We start from the raw sequence: 22933 nt of genomic DNA, 5'->3' as shown, positions 1-22933 counted from the left end.
TAGATATACCTCTATGTATGAAGCGAGGCTTCTGTTACATAGAATAACCTGGTCCTGATGAAATTTTCTGCAGGCTGAGTAATTTTGCTCTAATCGCCGTATTTATACCTGCTGAGGTGATTGCTCAAGCATGACTTTATTTTCATTGGCTGATTAAAATAATCATTATCACTGAAGCGTTTATTACATTATATGATATCAAACGTTTATTGAAAATACGTATACCAAACGTACACTATTAAGTACCGTAAACTGAAATATATTGTCGCAATATAAACAATTAACATAATAGTTAAATAAGACTAAAATCATTTCAGCAAACAATACCCGTACGGAAACATCCGCCCTGAAAAAAGCAGAAATTCCGCCTAGCTACTAGGCGTAATCCGTCTAAGGCATTTCAGGTTTACATATCACAGATTCCTCCTATAAGCAGGAATACGCTGCGAAATATGCAAATTTTCTTAGGAGGAAAACAGTTAGGGTAGCAGGAAAAAAATCCTCCTTAGAAAATTTAACCAGGAAAAAATTCAGCTTAAAGAAAGCACTAGCAGGAGAAAATTCCGCCTTAGGAAAATTCTTAGCCGGAAAAAATTCCACCTAAAATATTTTAACCAGGAAAAAAATACCTACTTAGAAAATCACTAGCAGGAGAAAAATTCTTCCAAAGGAATACTAGCAAAAAATCCGCCTAAGGAAATGAAGTTATTCAATTTTGTGATAGTACACTTAAATAAAGCTGAATTATGGATGGATACAATATTATTTTTTAGCTGCATAAGAATAATTGGAATCCAAAATTGCAAACAGACAATAGGTGATCACAATTACAAAGCTTTTAAGTTTTTTTTATGAGCTTTACCATAATGTTTTCTACATTAGGGTGCATGTACAGTACGTAAAAGAGTCACACAAAAAACAGAAACACAAGTTATATTTTTTATTGCACTGCTATTGTATTGTTTTAATCCATGGCAAATTATTTCATTTTATTTCACTGTAAATGTTTTTTGTTCAGCCAGTTGTTTTCATTTTTATTCCAAGCATAACTGATCTGCTTTACTTATGGTATCGTTAATATCCTTGTCCGTGACTCCTCCCCTCCCATTCTTTTTACACCAGCTTGAGACATATCCTGAAACACAAACAGTCATCAGTAAAACACTGCCACCACTAATATCTTATATTATTGTTTCTTGTCATTGTATGCAGTCATAATTATACATGCATTTAAACTATAATTCATTACAACCAAACTTAGTGTTTAACTTAATGCAAAATTATTTAATTTATTTGAAATATATTTTTATTGTTTAAATGTATCCAAAAGTTACTTACCTGAATTTTTATGATATTGGTATTTATCTTCTTATCCAAGGTCATAATGTAGCATTCAAAATTCATTTACAACTGAGCATATCCATATTATTGTCATTTTCATTCACAAGGCTAAGTCTTATTTTCTATTCTTTAAAAAATTCAAAAATATTCAATCCTTACACTTTAAACAAAATATTATCTCAAAAATTGCTTATATATTATCACCACAATTTTTAACTATCAATAAAATTCTTTGTTATTTGCTTTATTTCCACTGTCTAAGCTTCTGCTGACCCATACTTCCTAGATTTCAAATTATGGACAAGTCCATGATATGATGGTAAACAGGGATAATCCAACCCATCGTTTTATTTTCACAATTATATAAAAATACCAGAAAATAAATGCAAAAAGAATCCAAAATTCAAAATAAATATCTTTAAAAAAACTTTGCAAAGTCTTTCTTAACAGACTCGTCATATAAAATGTACAAAGTAACTGTTGCTTCCCCCCAAATAAATCACATGGAACAGTCTGGACTGTAGCAGAATTTACGATCTGACCTGTGTGTTATCACTGGTCTGTGGTGTTAAATCAATTAGTAGAGTGGTTACTAGAGGCAGTATTTATTTATTTATCCTGTTGATAAGAAATTTTCAGGGATATTACTCATTTAATTATATTACATTAAAAAGCTTAATATATGAGTTTAGTTCATACCCAAATTTAACACAGTGAAATATATTCTATGCAAAAGTCATCACAACATCATTATATAATATGTTCCAAGTTTTAGTTTTGTTGTGGAGTTTTTTTTATCAATTAATGATTATGTATGTTTATGTTTGTACAAACAATATTTTAGTTTTGAAAATTAACAATGAATAAAAGCAGCAAAATAATTGTTGATCACTTAATAATCGATTTATTATATACCTGTCATCTGCAGAAATTTCTCCAAATTCAGAAATCTGTCTAGTAAAATTTTCTAAGTTCAATTTCTGGTTAACAAAAAAGTCTAAGTACGTAATTCCTGTTAACAAATAACTGACAAAATTCTAAGTCCTAAAACCCGTCTTAATTATTGCTCATCCCATATTTTCCGCCTAAGCCTTAGGCGGAATATGAAATTGCTTAGCAGGATTTTTTACAAAATTCCGTGTCCGTCTTAAATTAGCAGGAAAATCTTATATACACGGAAATTTTAAGCGTATTCCTGCTTATATTAGGCGGAATCCTGCTATCTTTTTCGTACGGGCAATCTCCAATTACAAAAAATGTCAAAACGTTACAGTTACAGTAATTAATATTAACATGAATACATATTTTTTTTTTAAATGTAATTCATGTGTTTCTGTTTCTGATATTAAAAAAAAAAAATAAATATAAATTTTTTCTGAAAAATACTAAACGTCGAAAGCTAAAGAAAAGCGTTTGTTTTCATTGAACTGATTATATATCATTATGTTTCATACTGAGTATATAGAATACTTGACTTGAAGAATGATAATCAATAACAAATAAATCATCACCTGAATAAATGTCTTTATGCACATTATAGAGTAAGAGGTTGAAATGTCCAGTCAGTTTAAGGGGTCTAAATGTTTTAGGGGTCTAAGTGTCATGGGTCAAGATGTCCTAGTGGTCGAGATGTCTAAGTGTCAAGGGGTTTAGATGTTATAGAGTCGAATTAGTAAATTGAATATGTAAAATTTATTGATTCTCAATTTATTTGTAGGGATATAGAGGATTATTTGACAGATGAGATCCAAATTTTTCTTTGTGACTCAGACCAACAAGATGCCAAACAAGAAAAACACCTTGCTGTAAAGAAGTGAGTAAATATTTAAACAAAATTTGTAAGTTTTTTTTGTCTTTTAAATATAAGAATGGATCGAATTTCAATGCAAAGTTTTTTGAAACAAAACAGCATTAAGGAATATCATGTGATTACTCACCAAATTCACAGCGTTCAAGGAGAGCTATTGTGATAGCCTAATATCCGTTGCTATCACCATTCGTCAACATTATTACTTACTCAACATCTCCTGAACCGCATGGCCAATAGTAATGAATCTATATTGGTGTGATCCTTAGGTGTTCTTCTTTAAATAAATTGCTTAAATGATACTAGTCTGCAAACTTGATCCTCATGTGTTTCTTCTGAAATTACTAAAAATGTTCAGGTTTGCTATAATTAATAAAAGTCCTGTCAAAGGTCAAGGTCACATGTCTTAAATGTCAAAATGGTTTCCGCTTAATTATCTTGAAAACTATTCATCACAATGTCTTCATATTTCACATAGTAATGGGTCATAACTAGTAGATGACCACTAATAATTTTGGGGTCACTAGATCAAAGGTCAAGGTCACAGGGGCCTTAAATGTCATAATGGTTTCAGCTCATTATCCTAAAAAATATTCGTCACAAACTTCATATTTCACATATTGATTGGTCATAATTAGTAGATGATTTTGGGGTCACTAGGTCAAAGGGCAATGTCACAGGGGCCTTAAATGTCAGAATAATTACATTTATATGATAATATGTATTTTATTCCAGCTACCCTCCAACTTGTATAACTTATTAATGATGGCTTTCATTCAGTTTCAGGTCATATATTGATCATTATTTTTCTTTTTCCATAACTGAACCAACTTCCATGTACCCATTTATAGCATGTTTCTATTACAAAATTACCAATAGTATGAGTCAAGGGCTAGAAAGTGGGGCATATGTGTTGTTCGACATTTCTTGTAACACTTTGAACTTTGTCCGGGACATAACTGAGGCTGAAACCACAAGAGGTACCAACAAGAAACTTTGTAGGCAGAGATCATCATTGAGTAGAAGTGCATTGCATAAGAACTGTTACTCTGCTTTCCCTAACTATTATTGCCCTTTTTAGCTCGACTATTCGCAGAATAATCGAGCTAATGCAGTCACCCATTTGTCGGCGTTGGTGTTCCTGTGGTTAAGTTTTTGCGTGTAAGTTGGTATCTCCATAACTACTGAAGGGAATGGATTTCAACTTCACACACTTGTTCTCTGTGATTATCTTACATGATTGGCACAAGTCCCATAACTCTGATTTGCTTTTTTGCATAATTATGCCCCTTTTTCGACTTAGAAATTCTTGGTTAAGTTTTTGCGTGTAAGCTGGTATCTCCATAACTACTGAAGGGAATGGATTGAAACTTCACACACTTATTCTCTGTGATTATCTTACATGATTGGCACAAGTCTCATTACTCTTGATTTGTTGTTGTTTTTTCATAATTATGCCCCTTTTTCGGCATAGAAATTCTTGGTAAAGGTTTTGCTTGTAAGCTGGTATCTCCATTACTACTGAAGGATTTGTGCCTTTTTTGGGACAATTTTATGCATTCATAATAATAAAGCAGTGATTTACTTGATAAAACATCTTAATAACAAGCCTTTGTACCTTTTCAGACAATTTTATGCATTCATATAGGTAAGCATTATTATACTCAATGAACACCCTTGTGACAACTTTTTAAATAGTCGAGCGTTACTGTCCTCCCACAGTTCTTGTTTCTGTTTTCAATGTACCGGACAAAAACTGAAACTTCAAGAGATATAAACAAGAAACTTTGTATGTAAATAGATCTTATTAAGTGGAAGTGCAATTCATAAACCCCTAATTCTGCCTTGCCTTATATTAGAGTTATTGCCCTGTTTTTAGTCCCCTACCGGTTTACCGGAGGGGACTTTAGGTTTACCCTCCGTCCGTCTGTCCGTCTGTCCGTCAGTCCGTCCGTCCGTCTGTCCGTCCGTCCACAAAACTGGATCCCGCGATAACACAAAAAGTACTGAAAATATTTTAATGAAACTTGATATATGGATAGATGGCAGTATGGAGATTATGCACTTCTTTTTCTTTTCTTCCTATATTGAAAATTCTGGTTGCTATGGCAACAAATAGACTGAAAATATGGCAAATTTTACACATAACTTGGATCCCGCAATAACGCAAAAAGTACTGAAAATATTTTTATGAAACTTGATATATGGATAGATGGCAGTATGGAGAGTATGCACGTCTTTTTCTTTTCTTCCTATGTTGAAAATTCTGGTTGCTATGGCAACAAATAGACTGAAAATATGGCAAATTTTACACATAACCTGGATCCAGTGATAACACAAAAAGTACTGAAAATATGTTTATGAAACTTGACATATGGGTATATGGCAGTATGGAAATTATGCACATCCTTTTCTTATCTTCCTATGTTGAAAATTCTGGTTGCTATGGCAACAAATAGACTGAATTTCAAGATTTCTGATTCTAGTTTTTAAGTTTTTTCACTATAAGTTCTTTATTTCTTAAGGTATTTTCTTCAAACTTTAAATATAAGTTGCTTGTAATCAACCACATCATATGTGACAAGGTTTACAACTCTAGCACAAAATTTATCAGAATTACCTCCCTTGAACTTAAAATTTTCATGAAAAAACATTGTTTTTTTTTTTTAATAACTTCTTTTTCTGAATGTATCTACTTCAAACTTCATATAAATGTTTCTTATTATCACTCAACATTTGTGAGTGTTCAATACTCTAGCAAGACTATTTCCAGAATTATGCCCCTTTTGAACTTAGATTTTTTTTTTGAGAAATTGGTAATTTTTACTCCAACTTCTTCAATCATGATAGGATTTTAAAAATGTTATATTTTGATAACAGGGATGTTTAAAAAATAACTTTAGAGTGTCCTTCAGTCCGTCTGTCTGTACATAAAAACTGTTTCCTGTGATCACTTTTAAAGAACTTTTTCAACAAATTTACTTAAAATAGGAACATAAGTGAATGGCCAATGGCCCTTCAGAATGTTGCTTGGGCTCTTACCGGTAGGGGACTTATGGATTGCTTGCAATACTATGATAATTGCTTGTTCATTTTTATATGCCCAAAAGTTTTTTTGGCATAACATTATGTTATACCCCCTGACATCGGTCCGTCCGTCAGTCCGTTAGCAATTTGGTTTCCGGAGCATAACTTAAGTTCCATTTGGCCGACAATATTCAAACTTCTTAGGATGATTGTCCATATTGGGTAAAAGACCCCTATTGATTTTGGCATCACAAGGTCAAAGGTCAAGGTCACTATTCCCTTAAAACTGAAAACAGTACCCAGAACATAACTTAAATTCCATTTGGCCCACAATATTCAAACTTCTTAGGATGATTGTCCATATTGGGTAAAAGACACCTATTGATTTTGGGGTCACAAGGTCAAAGGTCAAGGTCACTATTACCTTAAAACTGAAAACAGTTTCCGGAGCATAACTTAAGTTCCAATTTGGCCCACAGTATTCAAACTTCATAAGATGATTGTCAATATTGGATAAAAGACCCCTATTGATTTTGGGGTCACAAGGTCAAAGGTCAAGGTCACTATTACCTTAAAACTGAAAACAGTTTCCGGAACATAACTTAAGTTCCATTTGGCCCACAGTGTTCAAACTTCATAGGATGATTGTCCATATTAGGTAGAACATCCCTATTGATTTTGGGGTCACAAGGTCAAAGTTCAAGGTCGCTATTACCTCAAAACTGAAAACAGTTTCCAGAGCATAACTTAAGTTCCATTTGGCCCACAATATTCAATATTTATAGGAGGATTGCTATTTGTAGGAGGTAATACTTTATTTAATTTATGTAATGTCTTACAAATGCTCCATCCTTACTAAAAAAAAAAAAACACTTTTGGGCATATAATGCTCCGCCTAGCAGTGCTCTTGTTATATTTTTTATATTGTTTTCATGTCTGGAATTTTTTTAATCTTCGTGATTTTGCTTTGCTGTTATCATTGCGATTCCCTTTATTTCTTGTAACATGATATACATTTTTTGTAGCAGTGGATTTGTTTTTGGATTGTTAGGTTCCCTGCTGATCACGGCCTCCCTGTATGTTTTCTTGGTGCCTAGGGTTTTCACGTTATTTGATTTCTGATTTTCTAACGTTTGGTGGATTAAACATGTTTTTGTAGTTGTTGCAGCTTTGGTTGAAATTTTATTACCATTTTGATTTTTGGTAATTATTACCATTTATTACCATTTACAGTAAATTTCTTTGTCGATTTAGATGATCTTTGCTTCTTTTTTTACCGTTTGCCAGTCTTGCTCACTATTATAATTAACAACTGACGGCGACCTTGATATGGAATCAGTGACAGGGGATTGGTTCCCGTTTTTATTCTAAGAAGACTTGGATGTACTCATTTCTTCTCTCAAATATGTCAATTTCTTTTCATGTTTAAAAATAATGTCATTCTTTTTGTCTTCTGTGTAACTTGTGATTTCATTTCCAAGATTGGAGAAATCGGAAGTAGTAAGTTTATTTTGCAATAAACGTCGCGTATTTTCAATCACATTATCTGTTTTGTCATTGCGACGGAGATGGTCCTCTTTAATATATTCGCAAATTTCAACACTTACTCCTTTTTTTTTAAGAAAAATTTGAAATATTAATCATAACCTTTCCACATGTCCGCATGTTATGTGTTCAAAAATCAATATGAAAAACAAATAGTTTAACTTCTGTTGAATGGAATGGTCAAATTTCCTTTTTGAAAGTGTTCCTTGCAAAACTATTGTCACATCTATCATGCAGGCTAAGTACAAGTAGGTTATATGTGTGAGTTGAAGGCTTTTGTGAAACAAGTGTTATTATATGAATACAAAGAGTTTGAGCATGTGACTAATTATTTTCCTCCTGTATGCAGGGGTTGATCCAGAAATGTGTAGAATATATCACAATATCTAGGTTTTGAGCTACCTCAGAATTAATTCATATACATCTTTATAAGATCTAACATGATTTTATACCCCCGAAACAAAGTTTTGGGGGTAATATAGGAGTCACCTGGTTGGTCGGTCGGTTGGTCCAGCGGTCTGTTGCATTTTCCTTGTCCGGAGCATAACTTGAAGACTAATGGTTGGAAATCAATACAACTTCATACAATGGTCAAGCACATTGAGAGGAAGTGCAGTGCACAAGAACCATAACTCTATCTAAAGTAATTACAGAGTTATTGCCCTTTGTTACTTTTCCTTGTCTGGGGCATAACTTGAAAACTACTAATTGAAATTCAAAACAACTTCATACAATGGTCAAGCACAAAAAGAGGAAGTGCAGTGCACAAGAACCATAACTCTATCTAAAGTAATTACAGAGTTATTGCCCTTTGTTACTTTTCCATTGCTTTTTTTGTCCTGAGCATTACTTGAAGATACAACTTCATACAATGGTCAAGCACATGAGAGGAAGTGCAGTGCACAAGAACCATAACTCGATCTTGATTAATTACATAGTTATTGCCCTTTGTTACTTTTCCCTGTCAGGAGCATAACTTGAAAACTACTGGTTGGAATTCAATACAACTTCATACAATTGTCAAGCACATTGAGAGGAAGTGCAGTGCACAAGAACCATAACTCCATTTTGACAAATGACAGAGTTTTTGCCCTTTGATCCTTTTCCTTGTCCGGAGCATAACTTCAATATTATTGGTTGGAATTTAAAACAACTTCATACAATGGTCAAGCACAATAAGAGGAAGTGCAGTGCATAAGAACCATAACTCTATCCAGAGTAATTATAGAGTGATTGCCCTTTGTTACTTTTCCTTGTGGCAGAGCATAACATGAAATCTACTAGTTGGAATTCAATACAATTTCATACAATGGTCAAGTATATTGAAAGGAAGCACCGAAACCATAATTCTTTCTTGACTCATTTAAGGGTTTCTGCCCTATGTTACTTTTTATTGTCCAGTGCATAACTTGAAAATTAATGGTTGGAATTCAATGAAACTTCATACAATGGTCAAGCGCAGTGAGATGAAGTGCAGTTTACAAGAACCATAACTCTATTTGGACTCATTACATAGTTATTGCCCTTTGTTCCTTTTTTTTGTCCAGTGCATAACTTGAAAACTAGTTGTTGGAATTCAATACAACTTCATACAATGGTCAAGGACAATGAGAGGAAGTGCAGTGTACAATAACCATAACTCCATCTTCAGTATTTGCAGAGCTATTGCCGTTTGTTCTTTTTCCTTGTCTGGTGCATAACTTAAAAACTAATGTTTGGAGTTCAATGCAACTTCATACAATGGTCAAGTGCAATAAGAGGAAGTGAAGTGCTCAAGAAGTGTAACTCTTTCTGGACTTATTATAGAGTAATTCAATAAATCTTCATATATGATCAACCACAATGAAAGGAAATGCAATGTACAAGAACCACAACTATCTTTAATTGCCCAAAACCATAACTCTATTTCAATTCTGTTACAAGGTATTCTGTTTCTAGTAACTTCCTCATTTCCAAAGCAGTCTTGCAGGGGTATTAATCACATTTAGTAATAGTTCTAGTTATACCACCGAAACGAAGTTTGGAGGGGTATATAGGAGTCACCCGGTGGTCGGTCGGTCCAGCGGTCCTTTGCATTTTCCTTGTCCGGAGCATAACTTGAAAACTAATGGTTGGAAGTCAATATAACTTCATACAATGGTTAAGCACATTGAGAGGAAGTGCAGTGCACAAGAACCATAACTCTATCTTGACTAATTACAGAGTTACTGCCCTTTGTTACTTTTCCTTGTCCGGAGCATAACTTGAAAACTTCTGGTTGGAATTCAAAACAACTTCATACAATGGTCAAGCACAATAAGGGGAAGTGCAGTGCACAAGAACCATAACTCTATCTAAAGTAATTACTGAGTTATTGCCCTTTGTTACTTTTCCATTGCTTTATTTTGTTCAGACCATAACTTGAAGACTAATGGTTGGAAGTCAATATAAAACAAAAAGCATAACTCTATCTTGACTTATTACAGAGTTACTGCCCTTTGTTACTTTTCCTTGTCTGGAGCATAACTTGAAAACTACTGATTGGAATTCAAAACAACTACATATAATTGTCAAGCACAATAAGTGGAAGTGCAATGCACAAGAACCCTAACTCTATCTAAAGTAATTACAGAGTTATTGCCCTTTGTTACCTTTCCATTGCTTTCTTTTGTCTGGACCATAACTTGAAGACTAATTGGTTGGAATTCAATATGACTTTATACAATGGTCAAGTGCACAAGAACCATAACTCCATCTTGACTAATTACAGAGTTACTGCCCTTTGTTACTTTTCCTTGTCCGGAGCATAACTTGAAAACTACTGATTGGAATTCAAAACAACTTCATATAATTTTCAAGCACAATAAGGGGAAGTGCAGTGCACAAGAACTATAACTTCATCTTGACTAATTACAGAGTTATTGCCCTTTGTTACTTTTCCGTTGCTTTTTTTGTCCAGAGCATAACTTGAAGACAAATGGTTGGAATTCAATATAATTTCATACAATGGTCGGAAGTGCAGTGCACAAGAACCATAACTCCATCTTGACTAATTACAGAGTTATCATCCATTGTTACTTTTCCTTGTCCGGACCATTACTTGAAAACTACTAGTTGGAATTCAATACAACTTCATACAGTTGTCAAGCACATTAAGAGGAAGTGCAATGCACTAGAACCATAACACCATTTTGACAAATTACAGAGTTATTGTCCTTTGATACTTTTCTTTGTTCAGAGCAGAACTTAAAAACATACTGGTTGGAATTAAAAAAAAACTTCATACAATGATCAAGCACAATAAGAGGAAGTGCAGTGCACAAGAACTATAACTCTGTCCAGAGTAATTATAGAGTTATTGCCCTTTGTTACTTTTCCATTGCTTTTTTCTTGTCCAGAGCATAACTTGAAAACTACTAGTTGGAATTCAATACTATTTCAAACAATGGCCAAGTATATTGAGAGGAAGCACAGTGTACAGAAATCATAACTCTTTCTTGACTCATTTAAAAGTTTTTGCCCTTTGTTACTTTTTATTGTCCAGTGCATAACTTGAAAATTAATAGTTGGAATTCAATGGAACTTTATACAATGGTCAAGGGCAGTGAGATGAAGTGCAGTACACAAGAACCATTAACTCTATTTGGACTTATTACAGTTATTGTTATGTTTTTGTCTTGTGCATAACTTGAAAACTTGTACAACTTCATACAATAGTCAAGTGCAATGAGAGGAAGTACAGTGTACTATAATCATAACTCCATCTTCAGTATTTATAGAGTTATTGCCCTTTGTTCCTTTTCCTTGTCTTTCTGGACTTATTGCAGAGTAATTCAATAAAACTTCATCAATGGCCAACCACATTGAAAGGAAATGCAACATACAAGAACCACAACTATCTTTAATTGCCCACAACCATAACTGTATTTCAATTGTTTTACAAGGTATTCTGTTACTAGTAGCATCCTCATTTCCAAAGCAGTCTTTCGGGGGTTATAAATCACATTTAGTGATAGTTCTAGTTTGATTTTATCTTTAGAGAAAACTATGACGGCAAGCAAGGGCCTGTTACAAATAACATCGATGAAACGCCATCACATTTCAATTCTCATGTGATGAACGTCAATCTCATAATTACCCCTCATGTTACGAATATTATGGCTATGAATCCGATGTTGTTTTTTTACATAATACCAGGTACCAGGTCCTAATATCAGATTAGGATATTTCTTAATAACATAGTTCATAGTCTGTTTCCAACTTTAAATGTTATTTTAAACTAAATTCACATATACCTCACAAAATATACACCTGGAAATAAATTAAGCAAACCCCTCAAATTTAAAATTTGTTGTGATTGAAAGCACTGTCATGAGATGACAACTTATTTGAGCTAGTAAATAGTAATTTGATAAGTAGCGATACCAATTTAGTAATTATAGACCAGTAAATTAATATTTTTTCTTAACCAAATAATTGAAGCATAAGCAAATGTGTTGTTTTTTTACCAAAAATGTAAGTGTTTATAAGTATGGTGTTGGAGCGTTTACAAAACATTTACTGGTGGATATTTTTGGTAAATGTTGATGATTACATAACCTAAAATGGCATTATGTAGCCAAATATTTAATAACTTGTGTAACCGCCACATGCCCGGACAACATCCTCAACCCTTCTCCTCATACTGTAAGGCGTCTTTAGTGATTTTGAGGTAAATTTTGCCATTCCCTTTTGAGTTAAATTTTGCCATTCTTGGTCCAGAGCTTATTCTAGTTGTTGCAGGTTGACTACAGTTGGTTCGTACCATTGCCCAAATAAAATTTAAAATTTCAGTTGTGTCTATGTGATCATGTCAAAATTGAGGCAAAATGCTGATCTGCTTAACTTCTTTCCAGGTGTACGTGGGGTTTTCCAAAAATTTGTGGACTTTTTAAATATGTCAAGGTGTAGAATATTATTAACATGTTTTGAAAGGAATAGTTAATTGCATCAATAAATAATATTTTTTAATTTTCTTTTTTAATAAAACACATACAAGACCCGGGGCACAGTAGAAAAGGCAGTTAGTACGTATATTTTTTTAAAAACTCTAATTAACGAGGGAAAAACCCCCTAAACAGCAATGTTTTTAAAAAATTTTAATGAAAAAAAACAAAAAAATTTCAAAAAAAACAATTTTCTTTTAAATTTTTCTGACGGGCCTATTTAAACATGAAAAAACGCGATTTAGGGTAATTTCAAGTATTTTCATCATTTTCTATTAACCCATTACGTTATATACACGCCTTTTAACGCCTTTTTCACCCCCCCTTTTTGTTGTCTCAAATGGTGAAAAAATGCCTTATTTAAGCCCCAAACACTTGTTTTTGTTTGAGAAATGTTGTTAAAAAAAAGTGACCTCTTTTTCGGCGCAGCCCCCCAACCAAAAGATATATCAGGGGGTTGCCAGAAGGGGGATGTGCCCCCTTCTGTTTGGGGGGTTTGAAGTGGGGCGGAGTCCCCCTCATCGCCAAGAAAATTTTGGACTTGTGAGAGGCTATAAATGACCCCAGATTGATCATAAGGTACCGTGTAACCAACGCTGAAAAGCATTTGACTCTATTTCAATTCATTGAGAAGTTGCAGCACTTTGAAATCAATTTTGATGGAAAAAATCAACGCAAAATAGTGATTTTTGGCAATTTTGAGATGTCCCCTCGTTGCCATGGTAACAGAAAATTTAAGCCTGAGCATGTTGTTGCAAGGGCAATGGTCCAGTGAACATTTGTACCAAGTTTGATTAGTGTTGAAGCAGTTTTTGTAGTATTATAGCAATTTGAACTTGTAACGGGAGACTTTTCAATGAAAACAGCCATTTTTCACAAAATGCTCATGAAGTAATGGGTTAAATTATGGATGTCATTTCCCTTAATTTTTTTATGCCCCCACATAGTGGGAGCATATAGCTTTGCACTTGTCGTCCGTCCGTATGCCTGTCCGTCCGTACGTACAAACCAGAGCTACATTATGGGGTTTGTTCATGGGGTCATTATACCCCCACCACAAAATGTGGGGGGGCTATAATGGATTCGCTTTGTCGCGTCGGTCGGTCCGTCCGTCTCTCATTTCGTGTCCGCTCTATAACTCCTATACCAATTGAAGGATTTTCTTCAAACTTGGCTCAAATGTTCATCTCAACAAGGGGATGTGCATAACCCATGTTGCCCATGTGTCAGCTCAAGGTCAAGGTCACAATTGAAGGTCAAATATCAAACACTATCAAATATTACACAGTATGTCGTGTCCGCTCTGTAAGTCCTACACTACTTGAAAGATTTTCTTCAAACTTGGCTCAAATGTTCACCTCAACCAGGGGATGTGCAGAACCCATGTCGCCCATGTGTCAGCTCAAGGTCAAGGTCACAATTGAAGGTCAATTATCAAACAATTAAATATTACACAGTATGTCGTGTCCGCTTTGTAAGTCCTACACTACTTGAAAGATTTTCTTCAAACTTGGCTCAAATATTCCCCTCAACAAGGGGATGTGCAGAACCCATGTTGCCCATGTGTCAGCTCAAGGTCAAGGTCACAATTGAAGGTCAAATATCAAATGATTAAATATTACACAGTATGTCGTGTCCGCTTTGTAAGTCCTACACTACTTGAAAGATTTTCTTTAAACTTGGCTCAAATGTTAACCTCAACAAGGGGATGTGCCGAACCCATGTTGCCCATGTGCCAGCTCAAGGTCAAGGTCATAATTGAAGGTCAAATATCAAACAATCAAATATTACACAGTATGTTGTGTCCGCTTTGTAAGTCCTACACTAATTGAAAGATTTTCTTCAAACTTGGCTCAAATATTCCCTTCAACAAGGGGATGTGCAGAACCCATGTTGCCCATGTGTCAGCTCAAGGTCAAGGTCACAATTGAAGGTCAAATATCAAACAATCTAATATTACACATTATGTCATGTCTGCTCTGTAAGTCCAACACTACTTGAAAGATCTTGGCTCAAATGTTCATCTCAACAAGGGGATGTGCAGAACTTATGTCACTCTTTTGCTGGCTTAAGGTCAAGGTCACACTTGAAGGTCAAAACTTGACTTAGAAAAAATTCTTAAATTTTAACATTTATTTGAATATTCTAAATATAGAAAAGGTATTTGCTTGATACTTAAAATATTTTTGAAGGGTCACAAATATGATATGCTGTTCAAGTTTCATAACTCTGTATTGCATTTAAACAAAGTTATGCCCCTTTTTAAGAATTCAAATTTACATACAATCAAATATTAGACAATATGTTGTGTCCGCTCTATAAATCCTATACCAATGGAAGAATTATCTTCAAACTTTACTCAAATGTTCACCTCAACAAGGTTATGTGCAGAATCCATGTCACCTTTGTACCGGCTAAAGGTCAAGGCCACACTTGAAGGTCAAAAATTGACTTAGAAAATGTTCTTAAATTTTAACATGTACTTGAATAATTCTGAAACTAGCTCAGGCATTTGCTTGAAACTTAAAAGATATATGAGATGTGGCAAATAAGATATGCAGGTCAAGTTTCATTACTCTGTATTGCATTTTGACAAAGTTATCCCCTTTTTAAGTCTTCAAATTTACATACAACCAATACTAGACAATATATTGTGTCTACTCTATAAATTCTATACCATCATTCAAACTTTACTCAAATGTTCACCCAAACTGGGCGATGTGCAAAACCCATCTTACCCTTGTGCCAGATTAAGGTCAAGGCCACGCTTGAAGGTCAAAAATTGACTTATAAATAAAATGTTTAATGCATTGGGAATATGAAAGGTTATTTGTAACTGTTTCGAACAGTTTTGATAATATATATTTATACTATTACCTGTACAATTAGTCTTTTTTTCACCAGAGATAATTTCTTTTTATGTATTTGTGCCACATAAATTATTCCCTTAACCACCTTTCCAAGTGGTCTTCTGTCAAGGACATTGGTGGGGGTATGAATCGCATTCAGCGATAGTTCTAGTTCATTCCGTTTCTCTTGTGGGGTTATTTTCTGCATTGTGGGGTTAAAGAGAACAAAAGAAATAACAAAAGAAAACCCCATAATGTAGCTCTGGTAAGAATGTCCTGCTGTCCGTACGTCCCGAAATCTTGTGAATGCAACTCCTTTTAAACCGGATGGCAGATTTTGCTTAAACTTACAGGGATGAACAACCTTAATGTGTAGATGGTAGTAAAGGAGGGAATTTTCGCTGCGACCAAATTGAACAGAATTATGGCCCTTTGTTGATTTTTTCACTATATACTATGTAGAAATTTTGTGAACGCAACTCCTCTTAAACCGGATGGCAGATTTTGCTTAAACTTCCAGGAATGAACAACATTAATGTGTAGATGGTAGTAAAGAAGGAATTTTCGCTGTGACCAAATTTAACAGAATTATGGCCCGTTCTAGATTTTTTCACTATATACTTTGTAGAAATTTTGTGAACGCAACTCCTCTTAAACCGGATGACAGATTTTGCTTAAACTTCCAGGGATTAACAACCTTAATGTGTAGATGGTAGTAAAGGAAGGAATTTTTGCTGCGACCAAATTTTAACAGAATTATGGCCCTTTGTTGATTTTTATGCCCCCACAATGTGGGAGCATATAGCGTTGCACTTGTCCGTCCGTCCGTCAATCCGTCAGTCAGTCAGTCAGTCAGTCCGTCCGTCCGTACGTCCCGAAATCTTGTGAACGCAACTCCTCTTAAACCGGATGGCAGATTTTGCTCAAACTTACAGGGATGAACAACCTTAATGTGTAGATGGTAGTAAAGGAAGGAATTTTTGCTGTGACCAAATTTAACAGAATTATGGCCCTTTGTTGATTTTTTCACTAGATACTATGTAGAAATTTTGTGAACGCAACTCCTCTTAAACCTGTTGGCAGATTTTGCTTAAACTTACAGGGATGAACAACCTTAATGTGTGGATGGTAGTAAAGGAAGGAATTTTTGTTGCGACCAAATTTAACAGAATTATGGCCCTTTGTTGATTTTTTCATTATATACTATGTAGAAATTTTGTGAACGCAACTCCTCTTAAACCGGATGGCAGATTTTGCTTAAACTTACAGGGATGAACAACCTTAAGGTGTAGATGGTAGTAAAGGAAGGAATTTTTGCTGTGACCAAATTTTACAGAATTATGGCCCTTTGATGATTTTTTCACTATATACTTTGATGTAGAAATTTTGTGAATGCAACTTCTCTTAAATCGGATGGCAGATTTTGCTTAAACTTCCAGGGATTTACAACCTTAATGTGTAGATGGTAGTAAAGGAAGGAATTTTTGCTGCGACCAAATTTAACAGAATTATGGCCCTTTGTTGATTTTTAGTTTTCAACTTGTGGCACATGTAGTCCAAAAAATATTTGACCTAGAGTCATAAGTTTGACAGAACAGTGGCGTGTGGGAGAATCCGTGTCCTATGGACACATTTCTAGTTAGTTTTCAACTTGTGGCACATGTTGTCCAAAAAATATTTGACCTAGAGTCATGAGATTGACAGAATAGTGGCTTGTGGGGGCATCCGTGTCCTATGGACACATTTCTAGTTATTAGCTCACCTGACCACAAAGTGGTCAAGGTGAGGTATAGTGATGGGGCTATGTCCGGAGTCCGTCTTCGTGCGTCGTCACCATTTGGGTTGTTAACATTCTAGCAGTCATAGTTTTTAGCTCGACGATACAAAGTATATGGAGAGCTGTCCTACTCAACCTGGCGTAGGCGTCCGCGTTCGCGTTTAGATTTCAGATTAAAGTTTTGGTGCAGTAAAATATTTTTCACTATAAATTTGTCATTTCTTAAGGTATCAACTTCAAACTGCAAATATTTGTTCCTTATCATCAATTTCATCTTATGTGATAAAGTTCATAACTCTAGCACCAATATTTTTTAGATTTATCTCCCCTTGAACTTAGAATTTTCCTTAAAAAAATACTATTTTTATGCCCCCACAAAGTGATAGCGTTGCACTTGTCCGTCCATCCGTCTGTCCGTTTGTCCCAAAATCTTGTGAACGCAACTCCTCTTAAACCGGATGGCAGATTTTGCTTAAACTTCCAGGGATGTGTAACATAGCATTTCCTTGTCAAAATGCTTTTACAGTATCAATTATGAAAACATTTATTATTTCAATATCCAAAAATTAACTTTTACTTTTTTAACAATCATTAAAAGAATTTCATGTTGTATAAATATTTTGATATAAATTACTTTTAGATTCTCAACTGATAAATTTTACAACTTTAGTATAAACATGTCATAGTGGTCCATAAGGAAATTTATTTTATGATTTTCAGTGGATTACTGATTAATCCGTGAAAATTATATTTGATAATTTCACAGTGAAAATTATCAAAATATAATTTCACACTTTTCAATGACGAAACTACTTTTTAAAGATTTTCCCCATGTGGTACCTCAATTTTATTTTTGCTGACTATTCCGACAATGTCAGGCTGTTTAAAGAAAGGCAAAGCTGAAATTGATAAATAACTTATATGTCAAAAATGATAAAAAGAAGAAAACTTACAGTAAGTTACTTCTATTCATTCAAATTACCAATCACCAAATATCGTCTTTTCATTTTTACAGTCTGAAAAATACATTCCTTCCACATGCAAAACTGCTTTTGATGACATTTGGGAATATTTAAGTATCCTACGAGCAAAAACTGCCATATGCTTTATGAAAACTTGAAAAGCAATGGCAGCTTTCAGTCGAAAAATATGTAAACAACCCAGCGTTCGTAAGGCTTCGAAGTTTTCCAATTTCCTATCCACTTTTTTGAATGTTTACACATCTGTCAACACTTATTTATTGTCTGTTACAATCCTCAAATAAGTTGTCTTTCTTTTAAAAATGTGTATGACTAAGAAATCCAAATGATATCCCTCTGAATCAAACACAATTTCATCTCCCACATATTCCCCCAAGGAGCCCCACATAGAGAGATGACGCAGCTATCTGCTGGAACTTATCAGAACGAGGCTAAACGGCTGGGCTATCAGCACTAGAGAAAAATTCACAATTTATATCTTTAAAAAATCACAGTATTTAACGTAAAATCAATACTAATTCTTCACTTTTATAAAGAAAAGAAATATTTAGGATAACATTTCGGAGAATTTCAAACGGTAAGTGCCTAAATTTATCTTAGAATTTCCGATACTTATATTGTGTGGTTTCTATCAGAAACCCCATGCGATAATTAAATGTCGATAACAGACATGTATCAATAACATCGAACTCAAAGTACAATGCTTCAAAGCATTAACAAAAACATAAAATGTTTATTACCCTACTTCTTTTTGTTTGTATATATCATTCGGGTTTTTCCGAAATTGATAGTAAATTTAGATTTGCGAGAGAAGAACGAAACTGTCTTCCGGTCATAAAATGACGAATACGCAAATATTTCTAAACTGGATGAAAATTTTTACCGATTTTCCATGACATCTATTTCCATAAAATGGATAAATAAAACACCTTTCATAAAATGAATTATCGTCGCCGTAAAACGGCAAGATATCAGAAACAAGAAAATATTGTAAACAAATACAATGGCAGAGCTATAAATAGAATTTGCATAAAAAATTAGGTCATATGTAGAATTCGCCTTATATCGTTGTCGTCTTCTATGATAAAAGGTGTTAGGTAAAACCTTAGTTTAAACATGCTATTGTACGATATAAAATATCATCAACACTCTCTTGTTTAAGATTTGAAAAACACGTGGGTTTGGTTTTTTCAGAAAGATGGAAACACGAGGTTTGGGCGGAAATGACGCCGAACGGGAAAGTGCGCATGCGCACCCACCGGAAGACAAAATAGACAATGTGGTAAACAAACTGGATACACAGTTGTCGCGCTTTAGCGAAGCAACAAAAAACATCAAAACATTGGCAACAGCAGTTGCGGAAATGCGACAGGACATTAATGAATTGAAAAGAAGACCTTCTTCAATAGAAAAGGGGCCAACACCGGCCAAAAAACGCATAATTTCTCTGGGAGAGGATTATGAAAGATCGAACAATTCCGACCCTTCGCCGGCTACGGCAACGATTTGCACGGCAACAATACCTGTCGCGACAGATTCAGATTCAGACGGGGATGACGATGTTGATAGAGTTGATGGAGAAATGAACGATCCCTTAATGGACTATTTTAATGGAAATCAAAATGAAAATGCCAATGAAGATGACGAATTTGATCAATTAGAACAGTTTTTTCAGACTGTTGAAGAAACTGACGGGCCTGTTGAGAGCCAGCTTGCAAAAATAGCGGGACTAGCGCTGAGGGGGCGAAGCAATAAATTATCCACACAGGATGAGGAGGCCATCGAGACTTACAAAAAGAAATATAAAAGGCCGGAAAACATAGACTCACTACAAGTACCAAAACTAGACGATGTCATTTGGAGAGATGCCAAAAGTGGCATAAAATCTTATGATTTTATGCTACAGAAGACGACTTCTGCTCTGAACTTAGCACTGATACCAACAATTAGGGCATTAGAAAACATCAAGAAAAATGGTGACGTGCATCGCACTCAAGAGTTTGTTATGGACACTTTTAAAATTTTGTGTCTTCTTGTCAGGGAGACGACAGCAACAAGGGCAGCCCGTATCAAAAAATGGGTTCCACCACAATACAAGTCAGTTTGCGACCTACCTGCTAGTTCAAAGAATCTGTTTGGCGACAACCTGGAAGAGTCGATAAAGAAATTAGATGGACCAAAAATCAAGATGACTGCTTCTAGGATTCCTTTTTTAGGGAAAAGAGGGGGGAGGAACTACAGCAACAACAACAGATCATCAAACTACTCCCCCGGATACAGCAACAACACCAACTATCAACAACAAAGACGTGTATACAAACAAAATCAACCGCAACAGCATCAAAGACCAAAACAACACCAGAGGGGTGGGAAAAGAAACAATCAACAGCAGAAACATTAAATGATGTAGGTACTTTAAGTCTAAAAAATACACTTAACAATTTTCAAGCAGGCAAAACTAGACTGTTCATAAAAAACTGGCAAAACATAACTTCTGATAAATGGATTCTGAGGACTGTTTGTGGTTACAGTATTGAACTTGGCAAAAGACCAAAGCAACACTATGTTCCGAAACCTTTAAAATTTACTCCAGAGGAATGTCTAAAAATTCAAAAAGAATTAGATCGGTTCCTAGCTTGTAACATAGTTGAAAAAGTACACACATATAATAATAATGAATACATTTCAAATATTTTCTATAGACCAAAGAAAGATGGTAAAATTCGGGTTATTCTCAATTTAAAAGGGTTTAATGAAAAATTCATGGACAAAAAACATTTTAAAATGGAGACATTACATTCAGCAATTAATGCAATGAGACATAATTGTTTCTTTGGTTCAGTTGACTTGTCTGAAGCTTTTTATTCAATTCCAATTCTTAAATCAGATAGGAAGTACTTCAGGTTCTATTTTAATGGTCAAAAATATGAGTTTACTTCTCTTGTAATGGGATTAACAACATCTCCGAGGGTTTTCACTAAACTACTCAAACCAGTTTTTGCTAAGCTACGTGCACAAGGTCATATCAGTTCAGCATTCATTGATGATAGCTGTTTACAAGGTCAAAGTTACAGTAAATGTTTAGAAAACATCAATGAAACAGTAAAACTTATGGACTCGCTAGGATTTACTGTGCATCCAACAAAGTCTGTGTTAAAGCCAACACAAGTTATAGTATTTCTTGGTTTTATCCTTTGTTCTAAAACAATGACTGTTAGACTAACACATGACAGATGTACTGACATTATTCAGCTTTGTAAATCAATTTTGTCTATCAAAAGATGTACAATCAGGTATTTTTCTAAACTTATAGGAAAATTTGTAGCAGCTGAACCAGGTGTGGAATATGCTCCCTTATATTACAAACCATTAGAAAAAATTAGAGATACAGAATTACAAAAACATTTTGGGAATTTCGACAGTTTTATGAACATCCCAAAATCAATTTTACCTACACTTACCTGGTGGATCAATTCCTTGGAATTTTCATATAAACGCATTTCACATGGACAACCAAAGTTAATTCTTTATTCCGATGCTTCGAAAACAGGTTGGGGGGCCCATGATCAAACTAATGACATAAAAACAGGGGGACACTGGACGGTTGCAGAACAAACTGCACATATCAATATCCTAGAATTAAAAGCCTGTCAATTAGCATTGTTAACATTCTGCAAAAACATAACAAATTCACATATACGCATTTTCATGGACAACACGACAAGTTGTGCCTACATTAACAAACTTGGTGGTAAGAAAAAAGAGCTTGACAATTTAGCACGTGACATTTGGTTTTGGTGTATTAAAAGGGATATACATTTAAGTGCTGCTCATGTACCTGGTATAGAAAATTTTGAAGCAGACAAGCAATCTAGGAAGATAAATGATGATGGAGAATGGGCTATTGTTAGCAATCTGTTTGATGACATACTTTGTGTGTACCCAGATATGACTATAGACTTGTTTGCATCAAGACTTAATAACAAATTAAATACATACGTAACACGACGACCAGATCCTGGAGCATTTGCAATTGATGCTTTTTCTCTAACATGGAACACTGCAAATTATTATATTTTTCCTCCTTTCAGTCTAATAGACAGAGTTTTACAGAAAGTGCAGGAGGACAAGACCGAAGCAGTATTAGTAGCTCCTGTGTGGCCAACACAAAGTTGGTGGCCAAGTCTGCTGCACCTGATATGCGGACCCTGCTTCAAGCTCCCAAGAGTTTCAGAATGCCTACATCTACCGCACAAACCACAAATGAAGCATCCACTAACGCGCATGAACTTAGGAGTTTTTCGTATATCAGGGCAGCACTCAGAAACAAGGGAATCCCTAAAAGGGCAAGAAAAATCATCCTCAAATCATGGAGAGATAGTACCAAAAAACAGTACCATTGTTACATTTCCAAATGGATTATTTTCTGTGGGCAAAAAATTAACCCTTTTCAACCCTCGATAAATCAAGTGTTAAAGTTCCTCTCTTTTTTATTTTTTGATAAAGGTCTAAAATACAAAACATTAGGTATAGCCAGATCAGCAATAAGTGTTTTTTTGAAGCTTTGTGGCAATATTGATATTCATCAAAATGAGGAAATTGTTAGATTTATGAAAGGTGCCTTCTTAGAAAGACCAGCTTTA

At 34.6% G+C, this 22933-nt stretch overlaps 3 protein-coding genes across 4 annotated transcripts in view; all 3 read left to right on the top strand.

Annotated features, from left to right (window-relative positions):
- The window catches only part of LOC132744808 (protein unc-13 homolog D-like), a 333410-nt gene that overhangs the window by 23496 nt on the left and 286981 nt on the right, over positions 1-22933 (top strand). For both annotated transcript variants that reach the window (XM_060733589.1, XM_060733587.1), the window contains exon 2: positions 3059-3154. The gene's annotated coding sequence lies outside the window, so the exon portion shown is untranslated. The remainder of the gene's footprint in view (positions 1-3058; positions 3155-22933) is intronic.
- LOC132744809 (uncharacterized) lies at positions 18646-22516 on the top strand. Its single transcript, XM_060733590.1, has 3 exons — positions 18646-18867; positions 19485-20696; positions 22382-22516. Exon 2 carries the CDS (start codon positions 19489-19491, stop codon positions 20689-20691), a length of 1203 nt encoding a protein of 400 aa, XP_060589573.1. The 5' UTR covers positions 18646-18867; positions 19485-19488; the 3' UTR covers positions 20692-20696; positions 22382-22516.
- Positions 21075-22754, top strand: LOC132744811 (uncharacterized). Its single transcript, XM_060733591.1, has one exon. The coding sequence runs from the start codon at positions 21075-21077 to the stop codon at positions 22752-22754; it is 1680 nt and encodes a 559-aa protein (XP_060589574.1).

The sequence above is a fragment of the Ruditapes philippinarum genome, unplaced genomic scaffold (assembly GCF_026571515.1).
Source record: "Ruditapes philippinarum isolate M1 unplaced genomic scaffold, ASM2657151v2 ctg1728_1_1_1_1, whole genome shotgun sequence".
In the NCBI taxonomy this organism is placed as follows: Eukaryota; Metazoa; Mollusca; class Bivalvia; order Venerida; family Veneridae; genus Ruditapes; species Ruditapes philippinarum.
This window is presented reverse-complemented; position numbering and strand designations above follow the sequence as displayed.